General features: G+C 39.2%; 2 protein-coding genes across 4 annotated transcripts in view; one reads left to right on the top strand and one right to left on the bottom strand.

Moving 5' to 3' along the window:
• FANCI (FA complementation group I) overlaps positions 1–18,576 on the top strand; it is a 26,755-nt gene extending 8,179 nt beyond the window's left edge. For 2 of the 3 annotated variants that reach the window (XM_089539114.1, XM_089539113.1), the window contains 28 exons: positions 1,826–1,918; positions 2,306–2,442; positions 2,704–2,884; positions 3,759–3,846; positions 5,348–5,478; positions 5,570–5,640; positions 6,021–6,135; positions 6,924–7,046; positions 7,447–7,515; positions 7,794–7,895; positions 8,280–8,465; positions 8,550–8,671; positions 9,485–9,649; positions 9,741–9,920; positions 11,210–11,376; positions 11,520–11,596; positions 11,915–12,031; positions 12,673–12,724; positions 13,328–13,455; positions 13,709–13,777; positions 13,942–14,032; positions 14,756–14,940; positions 15,863–15,919; positions 16,030–16,089; positions 16,712–16,789; positions 17,249–17,344; positions 17,816–17,941; positions 18,363–18,576. In XM_089539114.1, coding sequence (XP_089395240.1) covers positions 1,826–1,918; positions 2,306–2,442; positions 2,704–2,884; positions 3,759–3,846; positions 5,348–5,478; positions 5,570–5,640; positions 6,021–6,135; positions 6,924–7,046; positions 7,447–7,515; positions 7,794–7,895; positions 8,280–8,465; positions 8,550–8,671; positions 9,485–9,649; positions 9,741–9,920; positions 11,210–11,376; positions 11,520–11,596; positions 11,915–12,031; positions 12,673–12,724; positions 13,328–13,455; positions 13,709–13,777; positions 13,942–14,032; positions 14,756–14,940; positions 15,863–15,919; positions 16,030–16,089; positions 16,712–16,789; positions 17,249–17,344; positions 17,816–17,941; positions 18,363–18,428 — 3,132 coding nt within the window. In that variant the 3' untranslated portion in view covers positions 18,429–18,576. The remainder of the gene's footprint in view (positions 1–1,825; positions 1,919–2,305; positions 2,443–2,703; positions 2,885–3,758; positions 3,847–5,347; positions 5,479–5,569; positions 5,641–6,020; positions 6,136–6,923; positions 7,047–7,446; positions 7,516–7,793; positions 7,896–8,279; positions 8,466–8,549; positions 8,672–9,484; positions 9,650–9,740; positions 9,921–11,209; positions 11,377–11,519; positions 11,597–11,914; positions 12,032–12,672; positions 12,725–13,327; positions 13,456–13,708; positions 13,778–13,941; positions 14,033–14,755; positions 14,941–15,862; positions 15,920–16,029; positions 16,090–16,711; positions 16,790–17,248; positions 17,345–17,815; positions 17,942–18,362) is intronic. The other variant, XM_089539115.1, reaches the window with a different exon arrangement.
• The window catches only part of POLG (DNA polymerase gamma, catalytic subunit), a 22,124-nt gene continuing 18,452 nt past the window's right edge, over positions 18,419–22,090 (bottom strand). The window contains exons 21-23 of the mRNA XM_089539116.1: positions 21,858–22,066; positions 19,409–19,569; positions 18,419–18,877 (exon numbers count right to left, since the gene is read on the bottom strand). Coding sequence (XP_089395242.1) covers positions 18,813–18,877; positions 19,409–19,569; positions 21,858–22,066 — 435 coding nt within the window. The 3' untranslated portion in view covers positions 18,419–18,812. The remainder of the gene's footprint in view (positions 18,878–19,408; positions 19,570–21,857; positions 22,067–22,090) is intronic.

Raw genomic sequence — 22,090 nt, 5'->3', positions numbered from 1 at the left:
TGAGCCGCCCCAGTGCAACATTCCCAAAATACATTAACTTCCCCTTCTTCCTTGGTCAACATAAGAGTATCATCTGCTATAAACCAATTAGTTTTGCCTTGACACACAGCTGAGATGGATGCTCCTTTTCTCTGTCACACACTGAGGGATGATGGCTTTTAATCTGATCAAGGGAACTAGATCTTGCAAGCAACCTCCATCCTAGCCATGGAGAATAAGGGCATGTTCCCAGTCTCCAAGAGATCTCATATGTAATATTCCTGGCTTCTAAATCATGCTTTAGGAAACTGTGAGTAAGGGTTGAACCTACTCAGTTCTCTCTCATACTTTCTTCCTTTCCTCTCCTTTATGCCAAATTTGGCATGCTGATCTTGGTCACTTTAAATCATCAACCCTTGCTAAATATGAAATAGGGAAGAATGGTTTAATGTTGATTTTAAGCTATAGTTCTATTACTTACCCATTTTTTGATGTAGAAGAATTATGATTTAAAGAAACCACGATTGGAGTGCTGAAGCTGGCAAATGATGGGAAGGGTAAGAGGGAAAATGTGTGGACCCAACACTAATTCATGGTTTAATGTATTATGTTTAGTAAGTTTGGAATATTAAATCCATATTTCTCTCCTCCCAAAAGAGAGAGACAAACACGAGTAAAGTAAATACTAGCTCTACTGTGTTTGCCCAGCCAAGCAAACACATGCAGAGTGGCTGAACTTGTGTTTTCATTTTGTCAGTTTCTGCAAACTAAAGACAAAGGGAAAAGTAGCCTCCAGCTCAGTGGAATTTGCTCTTTATTAATCTGTGAGAATTTTACATTCTCATGCACTCGCTCAAAACCATATCAAATCCTAACTCTGTCAAGCAGGTTTTTGGTAGAGGAAGTGTATGCGGGGTTGTATCTTTTTTCCTTCATGCACTGAGGAGAGCAAAAGGCTTCACACTGCACTACTTCACCTGACCGTTCAATATGATTCTTTTTTCTTAGGTTATTTCAAGTTTGAACTCTACCAATTAATTATCTCATTTGTACTTATTGAGAGAAGAGTATTTAGGATGCAAATTTACAGAGGAATTTTGTTGGTGTTATGATGCCTTCTGTAGTCACAGTACAAATGATTTTGACTTGAACTTCATTTATAATAAAAATAAATCTCAGAACCATGTCCTTTAGTAACCCTATGGTTATTCAAACTAATGTTATTCCATATCGATGAATTATTTGCATTCATGCAAGTCTGAACAGGCGTGGCACACCTGTGTCTAGCTGCAGTGTTTCAGTCCTTTGGCATTTAGTATTTGCAAGAAAGCTCAGTAATATTTTATGTGCAGTCCCAGGTATCTCTAGGTAGAGGTGGGAAAGACCACTACCTGAAATCCTGAAGAACAAATGTCATTTGGATTTGAAATACTGAGCCAGGCAATGGGACACACCAATCTAATCTTTATCATGCAGTCACAGAACATTAAAATACAAGATATCCATCATACAAAACAATACAAAAATGAGCCAGTAGAGAACAAAAGTAATAGCAGTTCAGCAGTTATTTAAAATGTTTATAACATAATAAATTCCATATAGTTGAAGAGGAAACAAGCCCCAGGTATTGCATATGTGTCAGAATAATTTCCAAGTGGTGAAGCAAAGATTCAGTGATGTGGTTGCAGAGCTTAAACTGTTAAGGGAAAGGGTCATGTTTTTTATTGTACTGAATTCAATGTGATACATGATATACTTTACACATTGTCAGATCTAAGTTAGAATATTCAGTCTCATCATACATATGAAGCTTTCCAATGTGTTCTGGTTGCTTGATGTTTTCCAGGCTGAACAGCAAGGAGATCCTAGCAGGGCCCTATGTCCCTTCAGTGTAACCATTCTTCTCTCAATGGCCAGAATACACCGATTTCAAGAGCAGGTATATGCTTTTCTTTCTAGATCTTCACTGCATCAGTGAGTCACATAGAGAATACCTATGCGTACTGACTAAATTATTTAATGTTTGATTAAATGTTTTATAGCCTGCCCTATAATCCAAGCATCTCAAGGCAGTATACAATAAAATCATTTTATAACAGTTTAAAACAATAAGAACAATTTTGAAATACTAAATGCATACTGAACCACTTAAAATTAAATTTTAAAACTGTTTAAAACAATTTAAAACAATGCAAACCATAACATATGTGCATCGAAAGACCGTCATACTAAGACTTGCTCATGTTTTTTCTGGTATAAATAAAGCATCTAGTTGTAAAAACGAAACAAATCGAGTCCATCTTGCATATTCACTTTTGCACTTTAGGTGTTCGACTTTCTGAAAATGTCAATTATGAGAAGCTTCAAGGACAAGCAGTTCCTTCAGGGTTCCAAGTTTTTACAGGATTTGGCTCCTCAATGCTATGATATATCTGCTGTGTTTTTAAAAGTTGTAGCAAACAGGTGAGTGGCTGTGTTCTATCAACAGAAACTGGTTAACAGAATAAACATTTCTGTCATCTCATTTCTCCATCTCCCATCAATGATTATGTGGCTTTGATATACATATTCAGTAAGCAGGGACCCAAAGCTATACCAAAGCACTGTTAGTTTTACAGAAATGTTAGCCCTGCCCATATCCAAGAATGGAAAAGAACTTTAACTATAGGCGAAGTGCTCTTTATTATGAAATTCTCTTCTTCTCTCCTCAAATTTTCCATCCAGCGTGTTTGGTTGGGATCATGTGACTCAAGGCTTGGTGGATCTTGGATTCATCCTGATGGACTCCTATGGACCAAAAAGACCCTTTGGAGGCAAAGGCATGGAAACTAACCATGGTCTTTCCAAAACTCCAGCCCAGCAGTCATGCAAGTTGGGAGCTGATATCCTTTTGGAAACCTTCAAAGTAAGATTGAGATAGTGTTGTAGGTAAATAGTTGTGATTTCCACCTCCCCCCAATGATATGCATTAAATGTTTTGCATTTTAAATTTTGTATTTTTAACATGTTACATTTTAGTTCATAACTGTTTTAACTTTTTAAATTGTTTAATGTTTTTTTTAAAATTATATGTATACATTTTAATGTTATACTGTTTTGAATTGTATTGTTTTTAAATTTTCTGTTCGGCACTTTTAATCCCTGTGTTGGGACAAAGGCGGGATATAAGAAAATAAACAATAATAATACCAATAATAATAATAATAATAATAATAATAATAATAATGCTCTCCAAGACACAGAGTTGATGTAACAAGACAAAAGAGGTGGTGGTTTCAAAAGCTGTTTATAGATCAGAGAGAATCAACAGAATTTTACTTTTTTCTCTTTCTCAACAGAAGTTATTAAGTAGAATGACCAAGGTGTTTGGGTGCCAGACTCTGGCCTAAACCCAAATTGCAGTGGGTCTAGATTTTGTGCTTTCTCAAAAAGTAGCTTGGGGTTTTAATGCCATCGTATTCCCCAAACACAGTAGCCTTTAGGGTATATTTGCAACCGAAAGATAGATGTTACATTCTTCTGGCTTCAGCCTTCTGTTTTGGGAGGTTCTGCTAATTCTGCTTCTATGTCTGAATTATTCCATGGTATCACAACGCAAGTTACTTTTCCCACTTGCTTTACCAGTGTGGTTGGGCCAGCCATTGCAACATGTCTTAGGTAGAAATGTTATGGGCTGGTGAAATCTGATTCACAATCAAATGTTGTTGGACTGTGAATGAACTGAAATTGAATGAACAAAATCTTCTCCCCCCCCCCCCCCACAATGTCCTACCTCCCAGGTCCATGAGATGATAAGAAGTGAAATACTGGAGCAGGTCCTGAACAGAGTCATCACAAATGCAGGTTCCCCTGTCAGCCACTGCATAGGTAACTGTGAAATGGAACAATTGGGCACATCATTACGACAATCTCAGATCAGTGCAGTTCAATAAAACAAAGTAGCCATGTGATGCATAAGTAAAAAGAAAATGTAGAGTTGATTGATTCCTAGTAACTTATTAGAATGGAGACATGGAGCAAAGGTAACATGAGCCACTTGAAAGTATCTACAAGCCAAAATGCATTGGGGTTTTTAGAAGGGAAGACTGTCCTTTTAGTATCCAGAGCTGTGCCTCCCTTTTTTCTGTTGTAGATATCATTGGATGCTCTTCAGTTTTTGCTCCTTTTTGTACCTAACTAGAACCTGCCAAAGCACTGGTAAACAGAATAATAATAATAACAACAATTATTATTATTATTATTATTATTATTATTTATCCCTGCTCTTCAGCCAAAAGGCTATCAGAACAGCTTACAATTTGTTAAATAGACATTTCCCTGTCTTCAGGCTTACAATCTAAAAAGACATGACACAAAAGGAGAAGAGGATGGCAGTGAGGAAGGGGGAAGGTCCAGCAGGTCTTCTCTCCCTCAGAGGCCTGGACCAAGTCAGATGGACTGGAGGGAAGGCCCTTCTTCTTACTCTGGTTAGGCCTGATGGAGCTGGCCTGCCCTTCTCTCCCTCTGATGGTGGATGGAGGGAGGGCTCTTCTTTTCAGTCAAGGCCTAATGGAGCTGGCTTTCCTTCCTCTCCCTCTTTCACATAGTTTTTATGTGGCACCTAAAGGATGTCACTGAACCTTTACAGAAATGTATTCCACATATGGAGTAAATTACAGCGCTATATAAATAAAGCATAATAATTAATAATAATACAGCATGCCTGTGCCATGTGCGGGCACATTTTACGCGGCTTCCAGCTTACGTGGAAGCCACTTGGGGAGGGAAACAATGTCACTGCTCCGCCACATGCATGAACCCCATTATTTCCTATGGGACTCAAGCATAGGTGGATTTTCCCTTACGCGGGGGGATCCGGAACAGATCCCCTGCATAAGGAGAGGGACCACTGTAGTCGTAATAATAATAATTTCCATAGAAAAGGCAGATAAAAATTCATCAGAAAGAGAAGCCAGACAGAACACAGCTTTGAAAACTGACCAAAACAAAACATATTTAACTAAAAATGTAATTTTCACCAAGGACCTCAGAACTGTTTTATTCTCTTAACCATTATGTAAGTTAGGATAAGCTAAATTATAAAATTGCTTGGTGAAGTTAATGTCGGAGTAAGGACTTGAACATGAATTTTTGCAGATACCAAGCCTTTGGTCCTAACTCTTTTGTGGGGTCAGTCATTTGGATGTCCTTACATCTGTCATTATTCTACTTTTGGCAGTTAGTGGGGAGGATGATGCAGTGATTTTCTTCTTGGTGTTTGGACTTGTACACAAACACCATCTCCCTTATTCTCCCAGATCCATAATGTCTGCACCTTCTCATCCTGCTGTGTCTATATAGGCCACAACTCTTCTTAATTTTTTTTCAGATCTTTTGTCCAGTATTATAATAGCTGCACCCCTTGTCCTTCAAAACTCCTCCTCCAAAGTTACAGAAGCCTTTGATCATTTGTCATTCTTGCCTCTTGATACAGTACAAGGACTTCTTAAAGCTGTGCAGGTAAAGCTGCATTCTTGGCTGTTTGTGTTGCTGTTTTCATGTTGATCCAAACTGCAAAGCACTTTCAAATGCTTCCTTTTTTTCCTCCCAGCCTCTGCTCAAAATAAGTATGTCTATGAGGGATTCCCTGATCCTTGTTCTTCGCAAATCAATGTTTTCTGGGTAAGATGTCCTTTAAAAAAAAATCTGTCTCCTGAGTTTCATTTACAAAAAAGCCAGTTGCTTTTATATTTGTGACATTTTGGCGCTTTAAGAATCAACATAGTATTTTGAAAAGCAATTCCCAATAACAATTACAGTGTATTGATTATTAAAGCAAGTGCTTGTTCCAGTCTTTCAGTGGCCTGTTTCAGATGTCACAGGAAACCATAATTTGTCATTATGACATTGCAAGGGATAGAAGTTTAAGACTTCTGTATATGGTTTGCAGAAGGCCACAGTTTTCTGTTATGTGTCTTAATACAGAAAATTGTTTTTGTTAAACCACAGTTATCCCCCAGAATGGGGCTTCTCTGTTTTCTCTCACCCCATCCCAAATGCAGACAGCTGGATGCCCGTAAGTCAGCAGTTGCTGGGTTTTTGCTCCTCTTGAAGAATTTTAAACTTCTGGGCAGCTTGACTTCATCCCAGTGCAGCCAATCCATTGGGGCAAGTCAGGTAAGCACAGCTAGTTCCTGTGTAATCTCAGGTACCTGTTTGTGGTAATAAATTTAACTGGGTGTATAATATATTATTCTCTCCTTTGGACTGTACAATATTTTATGCATCTTGCTGCCACAAAATTGTGACAAAGACCAGGTGGCTTCTGAGTTAATTAGAAAAATTCATGGATGTTTGGTGATTCAGTATCTATGTGCTTCTTGGAGCCTCCATGTACAAAGGCAGTGTGCCCGTGAATATCAAGAAAAGGTCATTACTTTCTAACTGACCAACCCAGAGTCACCTGACTGGCTACTATTGGGCACAAGGGTTTAGACAAATTGAACCTTTGTTCTAGTTTAGCAGAAGAGTTTTTCTGACCTTGTGTTTTCCCAGAATATGGTTCCCATTATGCTGCTTTTAAATTGGATGGGGAATGTGTGGTCTTCCAGGCGTTATCACCCCTAGCCAGCACAGCTGATATTGAGAGATGATAGCTGTTACAGCCTTAGAACATTTGGAGAGCCATACGTGCCTCATCCTTGCAGTAAATAATACCTGTAAAATATTTAGAACTGAGTATTTAAAGCTGTTGTTGACTGGGAATCTTGGAAAAGCATGTAGGGCAGGCTATGGCACCTTATCAGCCAAAGCTTGCTGAGGAAAACATTTCCAAGGATCACATCCCGTATAACTTTGGGATCCTTTAATCTTCTGTCTTGGTCCTTGGGCAAGTGTGTAAGGATTACATCTTTAGCCATAGTAAATAGAGGGTGATTCTACACAATTCTACCATTGCCTTTCAGGTCCAGGTGGATGTTCACACCTGCTATAATGCTGCAGCCAATGAGGCCTTCTGTCTAGAAATTCTGGGCAGCTTGAAACGATGCTTAAGCCAGCAGGCTGATGTCAGACTTATGCTGTATGAGGTGAGAACTCACTTTGTTGTGTTCGTGTGTATAATTACATATAGTGGGTCAAGTTGTTGTGCATGGATGGTGTGATATCTGTAAACCTGTAGATCTGTAGAAATGGTTCAGCTTCAAACAGGGCAGAGGTTCACATACTGAAAAAACAGACTATTATAATGTTCTGGTTTTAATTTTTTGCCCACCCAGGCTATGCTCCATGGCAGTGTGAGCCATTAGATGGAAGCTGATTTCTTCTTATGTGTTAGCCCCGGGTTGTTCGGTGATATCAGGTCTGACCTTTCTAGCTGATAGTAGTAGGAAGACTGGGGTGCTTGGTTTCTGTAGGCTGACTTCTGAGAAAAAATTGTCTTGAGTTTTTTTTTAAATGTCATATTTTTTTCTTTCCTCTTCTTAACAGGGATTTTATGATGTTTTGCGCAGGAACTCACAGCTGAGCAATTCCATTCTGCATATGCTCCTCTCCCAGGTATGGAACATATAACAAGACTGGAACATCACAGGGTTGGTTCAGACATGTCAGGTCAATGGTATTACATGCTTTGAACCTCAGAGTCTTGTGATACTCTTCCCCTCTCTCCCATTCCTGCCTTCATCCTAATTCATTAACCCACACTAATGTAGATTTATTGCTCTAATTTGTTTAGTGGTTGGTCTGTTTTTCTCTTTTCTCCAGTTACCTAACAGTAAAATGGTCTGATAACTACTTGTTAAGTGCTAATGGGTGTTCCTCCTTTATTATGACAGATGAAGAGGTATTATGAAACGGAACCTGACTTACTGCCTCCCATAAAATTGGAGGGGTGCATCCTGGCTCAGAGAGACCAAATCTTCCTACAAGAACCTTTGGTGAGAGAAAGGGGTGGGACTCAGATAGTGGCTTTTTAAGTAAATTTTAAATTTTGCTGAACTGGGTATGCATATGTTATCAGAATATTTTTTATAAACTGCAGATCCTTTTATGATAAAGCCACCCATTGGCCTGTATATTATTACATTAGTCTGTATTATTATTATTATTATTATTATTATTATTATTTGTACTGGAAGAGAAGCTTGCTATGATGCAAATGAGAGCTTTGGTTTTTCTAAAAGCAGTAAGTGTGGAAACTCTGATTCAAATCAGGAATACAGTGAAAGACAGAGGATTATAACCATCCTGTAACATTGTCCTGATCTGTATGTCTGAACTAACTTTATGTGAGTTAATAGGTATTGCCATAATTCTTTCAGGCACACTTACTCTGCTGCATCCAGCATTGTTTAGCCTGGTATAAGAACACCTTAACTCTGCACCAGCATATGGATGTGGATGAAGATGAGGATGAAGATGATAAGAGTTTCCAGCAAGAATTGGATGAGATACTGGAGTCTATTACACGGCGGATGATCAAGAGTGAACTGGAAGATTTTGAGCTGGTAACTTAGAAAGAGGGATTAGGAAGGCATTCTGTGGCAGAGGCTAGCAGAGGAGATACTGATTTCTTTCTGTTTAATGTTCAGGATAAATCAGCAGACTTTTCTCAGTCTACTGGAGTGGGCCTGAAGAACAATATCTTTGCCATTTTGGTGATGGGCATCTGTGAGGTCCTGATTGAGTACAACTTCAGCACAGCAGACTTCAAGTAAGGAGTAGAATATTTTAGCAGCACCAATTAATAGAATCAAATTGGAATTGGAAGAGACTTCAAGGACCATCCAGTCCAACTCCCTGCCATGCAGGAATACACAGTCAGAGCATCCCCAACAGCCTATGTTTAAAAACCTTCAAAGAAGGAGAATCCACTATACTCCAAGGCAACGTATTCCACCATCCAATGTACTGAACAGTCCTTCCTAATGTTTAGATGGGATCTCTTTTCTGGTAGTTTGAATCCATGATATCCCTTCACATAGTTAAAAAATGCTCAGTAGATGGGAGGGAGAATGTTTTAACTCTGGAGCTTATCACATTGTCCTATCCTTTCCTCACAAGTTAGGCACAGGATGAAAACTTTTAAATGCAGATTTTATCATACTCCTCCATGCTTAGGCAGGAGGCATTCCATACCCCATCATGGCATGCTGTATGCAAAATTGAGGAAGCACCCTGGTAACAAATGGGTTGAGTGAGTGTGGGGTGTGTGTGAAGAGCAAGCAGAGGTACATCTGGTGGAGCATTACACTCCTTTAATACAATCTATGGTCTCAGAAAATGTGTGTGGCTTATTAAAACAAACATTCCATTTAACTATAGCAATCAAAACCCGAATTGAAAGGAAATAATTTTTTTGGAATATTTTTAGAGATTCAAAATGGAGCCCCCACAAGGAAAGTCTTAAGATGTGTGTGGAGAACATGCAACTCTCTGTTCTGTCATTCATAATCTATGGATACATCAAGATAAATTATATACTATTTGAAATGTGTTTTATTTTCACTGTTAATACATTTTGCAGCAAGAGCAAATTTGAAGATGTTCTGGGCCTATTCAAGTGTTACAGCAAACTTTCTGAAATCTTGAAAGAGAAAACTGGAAAGAGTAAGCTCAGCATGGCAAACAAAATTCCCCAGAGTTTTCTTTCTATGGGCTTTGTGTGCACCTTGCTTACTGCTCTCTTTAGGTAAGGAACTCTCATGGGCAAGGTATTCATTCACCCTGTCTTCCAATTCTTGATTTCACCAACAAGAACTGACTTCATTCTGACCCTTTAGAGACAGTTCCCTGAACCATGAGGAGAGCCTGGCTGTTCTGCGCTCCAGCAATGAATTCATGCACTATGCTGTCAATGTGGCATTGCAGAAAGTGCAGCACTTAGAAGAGAAAGGGCAGACAGATGGACCTGATGGCCAAAACCGAGAGAAAATTTTCCAAAACGTCTGCAAAATCACCCAGTAAGTCCCATGCTGTGTGGCCCAGAGGCTTTAGCATATGACTAGTAAGTGGTAATTATTCTGTTCCATAAATTGACTGAGGAATAAAATTGGAAGAGTTGTTTGAAATTCTATCAGCTTCGTATTCTGGACACACTGGGTTTTATAAATCTTTGAGAAAATGGAGCAGTATATATTTGTAGTGATGAGCTAAGGCAAAAGATCTAATTTGTATTTTGTAACCTAGTTAAAATTCTTAAAGCAGTTCACAATAAAGCCAGATTCATCGATCATTATAATGTGGAATCCTATATAGTATATTCAGGCACTGGAAAAGATGCTTTCTGAATATTCTTATACTTCTGGTTTGAGTGCTTTGCAAATACATGAGCCAATATGGCCAATGGTAATAGATGGTCACTGTTATACAGTGGACCCTTGTTATACCTTGGGGTTTGGTTCCAAGAACCCCCGTGTATAACAAAATCCGTGTATGCTCAAGTCCCATTAAATATAATGACGTAGCAAAATGGTGTCCCTTATAAAAAATGGAAAATCAAGGTAAATTTATACTTTTTTGGAACATTTTCAAACCGTGTATGCTTGAATCCGTGTATAAAAAATCCGTGTATAAGAAGGGCTGACTGTAGTACAAAATATCTGGAGGGCCAAAGTTTCCACACCTAGTCTAAGTTCATATCTAACATTTAGTTATAATTCTGCCTTTTCTCAATGGCAGAATTAACCAAAGAGATCTTGGGCAGGGGGTGAGGAGAATGCTTTTCAATGACCTCAGCTCATTCCATCAGACATTTCTGCTGACATTGGACTAGTAGAAGGATCTTGTATGATAACTGGGTTGCTTGCACAGGCTGAAGAGTATGAGTAGGATGTCACTGAGGACTGCATAGAAGACATATCTTCTAGTGGGAACCACTAAGAATAGTTCAACTTGTCAGGGTTACATGTTAACCCACTACACACTTGGTACATTATTCCTCCTGCCTGCCAGAGACTGCAAATGAAGAAGAGTTGTCATGTATATTATAGGGTACGGTGTATGACTTGAAGACCATATTTTTGTTGTTTGATCACAAATTTTTTGGATTTGATTTTGGATGAATGAATGATTCATGATAATGGCTTAGGGTTGCTGTCTACTGCTTCATTGAATGGTCAGATGAAGATAACGTTGAATGGTTTGATTCTGCTCAGATGGATTAATACATCAAAAGACTGAATATTAATGACCATCAAACTTGGTCATTAAGCTTGCTCTACTCCCTAATTATCCTCTGTCTTCCCCACAGTGTTCTGCTGTGGAGATACACCTCAATCCCAACTGCTGCTGAAGAATCAGGGAAGAAAGAGAAGGGAAAGAGCATCTCGTTGTTGTGCTTGGATGGTTTGCTGCGGATTTTTAACACAATGCAACAGCTTTTTCCAAAAAAGATTCCACAGTTTCTACAGGCACTGGGTAGGCATTCATTGTAGTCTTTTTCTGAATTGTTGCTGCAGATGTGTACAATCTGTATATGCTGTTTATATAGCTGTAATGAATCCTCTCTCTTGGCTTCAGCTTCTGCCTTTTCCCCCTGTGTTTTCATTCCCTTTTATCAGATACTACAAATGAAGACACTGAAGAGGGAAATGTTAATGCCACTGAGAAAGCAGCCTTCCAGATTCGACAATTTCAGGTAAGTTGCAGAAAGGTGATGACTGATGCTCATATGTCTAAGAAATCACCTCTAGCTCATAAAGGTTGGGGGCCAAATAATGTGCCTTTCCTTCTTGTTACTGCTCAAAACTCTAAAAATAACATTCCCATTGGAGCAGTCCTAGGAAGAGATTTGGAAGAGATTCTCTGACCTTTTCTCCAAGCATCTAGAATATTGAGCAAGGAATGAAAATCTTGATTCTCAATATGCTTTCCACATTGATCTCCTCCACTTCTGGCTCTCCCCACTCATGCTGTCTCCTTATGCTTTCCAAACTTCTTTTTGTTTCCTTCCCAGAGGTCTCTGGTGAACCAGCTCAGCAGTGCTGAGGAAGACTTCAGCAGCAAGGAAGCCCTTCTGTTGATCAACATTCTTGCAACACTTTCCAGACTGCTGGAGCCCTCTTCACCCCAGGTATATACTGCAATTGCAGAATCTGCTGGATTCTGAAATAGAGGATTCCATGCCCATTCCCTTTTTGCCAGTTATTACATCTTTTATGTGAGCAGAAGCATCACATTAAAACAGTAGTTCTCAAGCTGCCTGTCTTCATAGAACTTGTCCCATGCTGACTTTTCTGTGAAGAAACTTTTGCATACCTCTTGAATCCAGTTGTGGGAGAAACTCTTGAATCCCATTGTGGGAGAAAGGTGGGAGATATAAATCCTTGAAATAAATAAATAAAAACACCTACCATAAACCATTATATCAGGGGTGGGCAGTTGTTGGGGTTTAACAGACACATCAGCCCCTCTGAAGACCTTGGCTGCACCCCCTGCCACAGAGACAAGAAATTGTTTAGCCCACAAAGGTAAAGCCAGGCTGCTATCATAAGTCATAGAACCAGCTGTGGTGAAGATTTAGAACCAACTGCCTTGGGAACATGAGAGGAAGCGGCAGCAGCAGCAGGGATAAACAGTTATCATAACCACCTCTACTTTAACGATATATTATTGTTTTTATTGATTATACATAAGCCATTCTGGGAATTTTGTCAGCTGAAGACAGATGAAAAATTATCAACATTAATGAGAAACCATTCTCTCCTTGTGCAGTTTGTGCAGCTGTTGTCTTGGACAGTCAAGATTTGCAAGGAAACTAGCCTGGGTAAGAGGTTCTATTAGCCTGAGACTGAATTCCTTTGCATCTTGGGAATCTTAGAACAAGGGGACACCTTATGAAATGTTATTGCTGGGATTCGAAAAAGAGCTAAATAAAATAGTGGAGGAGAAGAGCTCCAAATGCTGGCAACCAAGAGTTGTTTAGATTACTGATCATCTTGAATTCCCAGAAATTTCAATGGGCTGAGGTCTGGTAGACCAGGGTTCAAGTTCCCACTCAGCCATGGAAATCCACTGGGTGACCTTGGGCAAATCAAGCTCTCTTCATCTCAGAGGAAGGCAATGGCAAACCACCTCTGAACAAAGATTGCCAGGAAAATTGGATGGATGTAAGGATAGAGAAAGAGTATAAAGGAAAAATTTACGGGGATAAAAATTTCATGGTTTCACTCTATGCAAATAGAGCAATGGATTAAAAATTGGAGGAAAAGGAATGTAGAAAGGAAAAAGTATACACAATGTGAACATAAGTAATCTGAATATAAGTAATCTGAATAAATTAGATGCAGAGATGAATTTGCCATTGTTGGGACCAAGCAGGTCTAATGTGGTGTTTTTAGAACTGGCTGACTGTATGTTCCCTCTGTAGAAGATGCTCCTTGCTGCAAAGGTTTGCTAGCTCTGCTCTTCAATCTACACACTCTCGTAAAGAGTCCAGTCACCATACTGCGGGATCTTGCCCAGGATATCCATGCTCAACTTGGGGACATAGACCAGGTGAAGTCACAAGTTAGGGCTTTCAGGCTGAACTCAACTTACATTATTTTGCCAGTGAAACAGAGACCACCAGTATTGTGGAGGGGCTATAGTACTGGACCAGGGAGATCTGGGTTCAGTGGGTGACCTTGGTCCAACCCCATTAATCCTAACCTGCATCATAGGGTTGTTATGAGAATAAAATGGGCCTGTCTAATGGAAATCTGAAAGATAAATTATCTACTTTACTACTTGTCTCTCTGAATCCTCCTAGGATCAAGAAGTTGAGCACCAGCCCCACTTTGCTATTGTGAATTCAAAGACAGCAGCTCCTACAGCTTGTGTGAGTTGAACTGTGTTAAAAACATGAACCCACTGTGGTGAAGAGAGAGTATATAAACGTATGAAATACGTGTTGCTTTAGGAAAGAGAAATGTACAGAAAGCATTGCTCTGTGTAACACAAATAGCTGCTTCAAACATCTCATGCTTCCTTCTTCTTTCTCAGTTGCTAGCTTTGAGTCAAGCAGATAAGGTCCTTGAGGAAGTGGATTGGCTGATAAATAAAATGAAGAGCAATTTGGGACTGGAGGCAGCAGGTAAGGGTGAAAAAGGAGCACCATTGGTAAAGGTGCCTCTGTCCTATGAGGTGACAGCTGAGAGTTTTGATTCCAACATGATCTGTTCTTTGTTAAACCAGTTTATTTGGGTAAAGCACAGTAACTATCACTGGGGAAAAAAATCTGTAGGCCAACCATTCTTAACCTGTTCTGTTGAGCCTTAAAAAAATTGCTGAGCTTCACCCAGGGGTAACTATGAGGATCAACAATTTTAGACCTGATCTTAACCAACAGTGATGACCTGGTTATGGAGCAGAGTCTCTGGAGGTTTTCAAACAGAGGCTGGGTGGCTATCTGATTGTGTGGCAAGGGGTTGGATTGGATGACCAATCTGATCTTTTCCAGTTCTATGATTCTGAGTAGTTTGACATGCTGTTGGTTCAGGGTAGTGGCGAAGAGTGGACTAGCAAATTTCCAGTTAAATTATGCCATTAATCAACTTGCCTTAGACTGGGATAGATAGATGATAAGTCTGGGGAGCAGGAAACACGTGGAATTCTACATATTGTAGGACACTCTACATATGTAGAACTACAGCTGCTCTCAGCCTTTGGCAAGGTATGGACTGATGGGGGATGCAGTCCAACAACATCCATGGTTGTCCCCTGATTTGTAAAGGGGTCAGTTTCATCCAAACCAGACTATATGCCTAGTCTTCGATTTTCAGGAGCTACATCTGTTGAGTTTCCTTCTTTATTGCAGAAGATGTTTCTCAAACAGCAAATCAGACACAACCACTAGAAAAGGCAGTCATTCTTCAGCTGGGAACTCTGCTGACTGCTTACCACGAACTGGTTGAAACAGCCTTGCCCAGTGGGAGTTGTGTGGACACCTTACTCAGGAGTGTCAGCAAGATGTACACCATTCTCACCGCCCTTGTAAAATATGTGAGTGTTCTTGACCTTGAGAGCTGAGAATAGTATGCAGATGGCCTGATCTTAAGCTTTCCCTATGACTGTGTTAGCCATATCATGGGAAGAAATGACCTATTAGAAAAGTCAATAATGCTTAATAAAGTATAGGGTAGCAGGAAAAGAGGAAAACAATATTTCAGGAACTCTGGCATTGTGGTTAAATGCCAGTACAGCAGCCAAAACATTGTGAGTTTGATCCTGCAAGGCTCCAGATTGATTCAGCCTTCTATCCTTTTGTAGGTCAGTAAAATGAGTGCCCAGCTTGTTGGGGTGAATTGGCTAACAGATTGTACATGCTTGGCACTATAAAGTGGTATAGAAATGTAAATGCTATTGGTGTTGATGGAGTGACTTGGACGTCTCTCATTGATGGGGATGCCACAAGTTGAGGTTGGCTAGATGACAGTTAACAATATCAACCAGAATGCATAAAAGCTGTCAATGGGCTACTTTTAGAAGAGCCAGTGGGGCCTAGATCATCTCTCTCTTTATTTCCAAAATGTATCTTCTTCTGTCTAGCACAGACTTTTAAAATGTGTATTCTATAACAGCAGTTAAGCAGTCAGCATCACACAACAGTCCATCATAATTCTAAAGTTGTTACTCTTAATGAATCTGAAAAGTTTGTTTTTTTGGGAGGAGGCTGGTTAAAGCTAGGAGACAGCTAGACACATTAGCCAATGTGGGCAGAGAATTCTGGAGGAAGAGACCACTCCTGACATTATCTTGGGTTTAATTGCTAACGTCCAAATATCATACGAGAATAGCTCTGGCGTCGTGGTCTCACATGCTGATCTTGAAACTAGAAGGGGTGACATACAGGAGAATATAGGCCTTTCAGTAGGAGAAAGACCCTTCTACTCACATAACACGTTCTCTTGCTTTACTTTCCTAGTATCTTCAGACATGTCGAAGCACAACAGGGGGAATTCCAGCACGGTTTGAAAAGCTGGTGAGTTCCTTTTATCATTTTACTAGGTACCTAATATATACATGTCTTTCCATCAATACTATGTAAGGAAGGAAATTCTTTGGATAACAGTAATATCATTTCTTCTGCAGGTTAGACTCTCTGGCTCCCTCCTGACCTCCCAGTGTTATGCTTTCATCACGTATGTGCAGGTAAGACAAAGAGTTGAATTTCTAATTTCACACCTTAAGTCTGAAAAATTCCATCAATTAACAGAGTCTGAAGGCAAAGGATGCTAAAAGTTAAGCAGGGTAGAGTCCAGTCAGTGTTAGGATGCAAAGCCCTGGACTCCTGTACATGTTGAGCTTCTTGGATTAAGGGTGATATATACACACTAGACATTGAGTCTTCTGCAGTTGTTCCAAGCTTTGTTCCAATATATTTTTCATTCGATGAAATTATTAGTGAGAGCCCTGTGATTTGTTTTAAAGAAATACTGTCCAGGCATGGCATGTAGTTTTGGTCTACACAACTTCAGTTGGTTTGTGCAATGAAAACAATCACCAGGATGACTATTTTGCTCATTCAGCAGTGAAGCTAAGGAAGCCAAATTCTGCCTTTGGCACAATCTCCCATGCTCCCTCTAGAATCTCAGCTTATACCTAGACATGAAGGACTCTCTTACCAGTGGCAAGAAAGAACAGTCTGTGGGAATCTGGCCTTTAAAGTTTAAACACCCAATTACTATCTCTTTGCTGTTGCCTGCAGAGCATTCACTGTATTCTTTGCAGCTATGCTTCTACAGAATTCTCTCCTTGCTCTTGCTTTCTCCAGACCATCCAGAATGAAACATTAAGCTTTGCAGCAAAAAAGAAAAAGGATAAAACACCAACAGAAGTGTCCACTGTCATGGTGAGTGTTCCAATTTGGGGTATGGTTTGTACCTCAAGCAAAAATGTTCACACCTTGAAATAATAAACTAAACACTTTCTTCAAGGAAGTACATTTTAAAAATGTCTGTTGCAACAACTCTTTTGCCAAATGCCACTTCACTTGAGTTTACTGGTCAAATCTGTAATGTTTAGTGAAGCTTCAAGGCTTAGACAATGTAGCTGCTCTCTATATTTCAGAAAACCTTGTACTTTCTGTCATGATCATCTGAATTAAAGAGTTAATGTAATCCACAATTGTCTATAGGAATTAAATAATTCCTGGCTCATTCCTGTGGCATGAGAATACCTGAGATATACTGTATAATTTGCTCTGTTTTAAGAACCCTTGCTGGAGAAAGCTTGTGAAGTGCCTATATAGAAATTTACTGTGAAAGCCACCAACTTGATTTAATTACATTCGTTTTCCCTCTTTCTATAGGCCAAAGTGTTGCGGGAGACTAAGCCAATTCCAAACTTGATTTTTGCAATAGAACAATATGAGAATTTTCTGATCCATCTCTCAAAAAAGTCTAAGGTAACCTAGGAACATAGTTGTTCTTTTAAACTCGTGTCAGTTGGTGAATGATGAGTAAACACAGAGATAACTTCCACTGATTCAGCAGACCTTATCTAGTCAGGACTAACAACGAGCTGTAAATAAATGAGTAGAGCTGCCCTTGGGTTGCCTTAAATGATTAATCTTTTTTTCTTTAATTCATTTCTATGTAAGTAATTGTGATTCTTCATCACTTCAAAGTAATAATTTTAAGGCTACAAAGACAGGGCAAAGCAGAAGAGGCTTGTGTCTGTGTGTGTAATACTGTTTTTGTCGCCTTGAGAAATTTGTGACCTTATACATTAAGCAAAGTGCTTTTACTCTGATACAACTTTTAAGACACTTGACCCAAAACAACAGTTTGTACTAATTTTACTTCTTCTTCTATGTTTAGTTATGTGCATTCTAGCATGAGCTTTTAAACTTTGACCCTCCTTTTGGCTGATGCAGGTAAACCTGATGCAATATATGAAACTGAGTACCTCTCGGGACTTCCGTATCAATGTTTCTACCCTGGAGAATGCTCTACAGGAACAGAATGCTGATGATGCTGAGAATGAACCTGACAATGACCAGGTGAACATATATTCTGTATTTTTATTCTACTGACAGCCATATAAGACTGTACCCAGTAGTTCTTTCTTAGCATTCTTAGGTATGTTAATTATCTGGATGCTAGAAAATTAAGCACAGAAACCAGAAAGATGCTAACGTGTTGCAATAATGGGCCAATATTATGGGGAAAATACCTGCTCAGAAGCTGAGTAACTGATTCCAGCGCTGTAATACATCAGAGAGTATGCAGGAGCAGAAAGAAAATGAAGGCCCAAACAATTAAGACAAGAACATTTAATGGTATTGTTTTCTTCTGTCTCTCCCTATTTATAATAATAATTCCCAAAGGAAACAAAGAAAGGTGCATGACAAACCTGATATAGCAAATAACTGCTTTCTCAAAACAAGTTTATGAACACTGCACTGTTTTCATTTCTTTCAGCACATTGCATCTGCACAATCGAACACTGACCAAGAACCGAAAAAGAAGAGGAGACGCAAAAAATAAGAGCTTTGTTTATTGATGAGTATTTTGGGTCCAGTTCTGATTGTCCTGAGAAAGACACAGATTATTTTCTCTGGGATTTTATCATTACTAAATTGTAAAAAAAAAAAAGTGCCTGTAAGTCATATTAAATTGCATTTGCTTCCTTGAACACTTGTGTTACTAGCTGTCTTTTGAACAACTGTTCTGTAATACACTTGTACAACCACAGTTTAGTCCTTCCTTTTGGACTTTGTATTGTTTGGAAAAAGTTGAGAATTTGCCTTATTACACAATCATCTTTGTCTTCTGACAGTGAAATATGTACCTGTCAATGCTTAAAAGACCACTGCTGGGAGGATTCCCTGAGCCAATGTGTATTGTGTTACCTGTGAAACATTTCAAATCCTATTTTAACTTCTCCAAGGAGCCTTTAGTTATTTTGAGAAGTTGATATATATCCAAAGCATCACCTGAGGAGAGAAAAAAAAGAGTACTTAAATTCCTTCTACGTACACATTTTCTTTAAATTTTCCCGTTGCAGTGAAACACATTTAAGATCCACTTCTTGCAAACTGTTTTCCCATAAATAATAAACAAGCCTTAATTGGCTGAGCATAATCACCGCTTGTATGACAAGATTTCCACTTGAAGTGCTCTGAAGTGGTGCTAAAGTGCCATATAAAAAACTAGCAGTGGTTGGGTAACAAGACTAGAACTGATGGAGTGAGAGCAAGCAATATGTTAAAGCCAGATGTTGTAGAGAAAAAAAGCCCATACAATTTAGACATGTACAACAAGGCAAGAAAACTGGCACACCAATAGTAACAGTCCTGTTGTTACAGAGAGAAAGTACTGAGGAACCAAGGATTATGAGCCTATCTGAATTATTCTTTCCCCCAGACTTGATGCTGAAGAGAGAACTTATAGTGTACCTTATGTCAGTGAGGAGTGGACCATAATGACCTATCTCATTTAGGAGATCAAAGGGATGCCATACTCACCTGGTGGGATGTTGTATCTTCTTTCCATCCCTGTTGGGTTAGATGGAGTGACACAATCCATAGTCACCTCTTTCCGTAAACACTGATCAATATCTACAGCGCTGAAAAAGGCCACTGATTGAGGCAGATCTTGAAGACCCAGTTTATAGGAAAACATACACCTAAAATGAAAGCAAAGTAAGTTCCCCATATTAGCACTGAGCCATTTCTGCCCTTTAAAGATTGAGAATATGAAGACAGGACTTTAAGGCAGGAGTGAAAAACTGAAGGGAGGAAAGAGGAATGAACTGCAGGAAAATCTGGAGTGGTCAGACAACTCTTGTCTTTGTTCTGGTACAAAACACATGATGGATTGATCCTCTGCACCTGCCAGTTTAAGTTTCTGTTTGCTTTATATGTGGGCATATTTTCATCACATCTGGAGAGACATTTGGGGTGATCTGACTTAATGTGCAGGCTACAACTCCTGAGCAATGCTTCTAAGTAGACCTAATTCTTCCATATGGATGAAAAGAATGTAAGACTGGGGTTCTTGACTGCTTACCTTAATATGAAATGGAGGGCTTCATACAATGCTAATATATTCCTTCAGTAAATTTTGTAATCGTTAATGCTTCTGTATTTTCTTTATTTTTTAAATTTCCTGTTGAATATTGCGACAACTCTAACCACAGTTTTAATTGGCTTCAATTGATATGTTTAAAATTACTGCAGTGACAGCAGCATGTAATTTTAATTTGTACTTTCTTTAGTTCATTTCACCAGGTTTTGATTTTAAGTGCTATTGCTAATTATCTCAAGCAGAAAATAAAAGGCTGCCATCCTTGCCTTTTCCCTTTACAGAACCGAAAAATATCAGAAGATTGCTTTTATTTAATGTTTAGCTTTTGATGTTGTAAACATTGCTTGTCTCCATCAGAGAAAGTTATTTTCAGAATGGTTCCTGTGAAACATGAAAGGCACTTCAACATTATCAAACACCTTTCCAACATCTAAAACATCTGTGTGGATTTAAAGTGATTTATATAAGTAATTATGCTGCTCTAATAGTCTTGAGACTACCCCTAAACATATTAGGTTGTTAGTTGGCTTACAATGCCCACCATCCCTGACCATGTTTACTAGGGCTGATGGGAAGTGCAGTCCAACAACATCTAGATAACCACAGGTTTCTCACCTAGCAAGAAACCAGGGCTTCAATTAGATGTGCGTATTGTGTAGCCCTAAGATGGTGTGGGCTATCTCAGCACTCCTCAGCATTGGTTATATTAGGTGGGGCTTTGCACTTCAACAGTGGGAGCACTGAACCATCCCCCGCTTAGCCTAGGTCCAATCGCTAATCCTACTGAATCAATGGAATTTCCCTAAGTGTTATTGAGCAAGTTGCCAATGATGTTTTGGGGAAGCAGTAGGATATTTTTGTCTGATGCTGAACAGCTACTTTCAGTTCAAAGTTCCATGCATTTTGTTAGGCATACAGTATTTTGCTTGGATACACATGTGAACACTAGGTTTTGTAATTGGTACCTCATTTGGTGTCTTGGTTCAGATTTGCAATGTTGCCATTCAACACAATGACTGCACAGCACAACTACTGGATGCATAACTCCTCAACCTTGATGTCAGATCTTACCATGTATACTGTGCTTGAGACTAGCAATTGAATTTAAGCCCATACACGTATCTGAATACATCTGAATGTTAACACGTTCACTCTTTAAATTAGTACATACTTTATTTTATGGTGAAGTCAAGACTAACTAGAGCTGGATCTAAATTAGGCTTCACCTTCACAGCTTTCTGCTATCAGATTAACAGAAATTAAAATGTCATAGTACTAGTTAGTTAAATGGAAATGCTATTTACTTCAATTTAAGAGTCCTTCAGAATGCAACTGTTATGCCACTTTTTAAGTTATTTCCATTGTCACTTGAACAAACTTAGGTTATTCCGCTTATTGCCAGGATCATAGCTCCTGTCATCTTTGTTAATTGTATATTCTGTATATGCTTCATAATACTGGATAATGGGATATGTTACACCTTCAATGATCCTGGGGGAAAGACTGTTTATCTTCCTAGGAGCTGCTAATGAGCAGATGTGCAGAGGGAAAATATCAGCTTTAAGCCCCAAAGTCAGTTCCAAGGGAACACTTTGTATGAAGAGGGAAAGAGGGGCAGTCCTGCGAAAAGGAATGTTTTTATATGAAGATGAATGGAGTGTGAGTGCATGAAAATGTTTTAATTGCTATGTGCTTTTAATATACTGTGTAATCAAAATTGCTTCAGTCCTGACAACATCATTACACTATGATCAACTCAGTTTCTGTATAATACATTTTAACTTTGTTGAGGTTTGAGTTTCTGAACTGCAATTTGCCAGTACATGACAGACTGAAGAGACAGCATGACATTAGCCTGTGAAATGTGAGGTGTAGAACAGCATTTACCGTGTCAGGAGGTTGGTGATCTGCAGGGCTAGAGCTGCCCGATATCGGTCCTCACTCTGGACTAGGTAGCGCACTTCATCATGGATACTGATACAAAAGCGTCCATCAATGCTGTATTCCTCAAAGAGCCATTTCATAGACACAAGCATCAAATGCAGGTAGTCAACAGCTGAGCTCTGAACCACCCAGTTCACTCTGCTGGTTACAAACTACAATGAAAGTAGATAAACAGT

Source organism: Sceloporus occidentalis, unplaced genomic scaffold, assembly GCF_023333645.1.
Source record: "Sceloporus occidentalis isolate IW3139 unplaced genomic scaffold, rSceOcc1.0.p SCAF_9, whole genome shotgun sequence".
Lineage (NCBI taxonomy): Eukaryota > Metazoa > Chordata > Lepidosauria > Squamata > Phrynosomatidae > Sceloporus > Sceloporus occidentalis.
The sequence above is the reverse complement of the archived record's forward strand: the minus strand, read 5'-3'. Positions and strand labels throughout refer to the sequence as shown.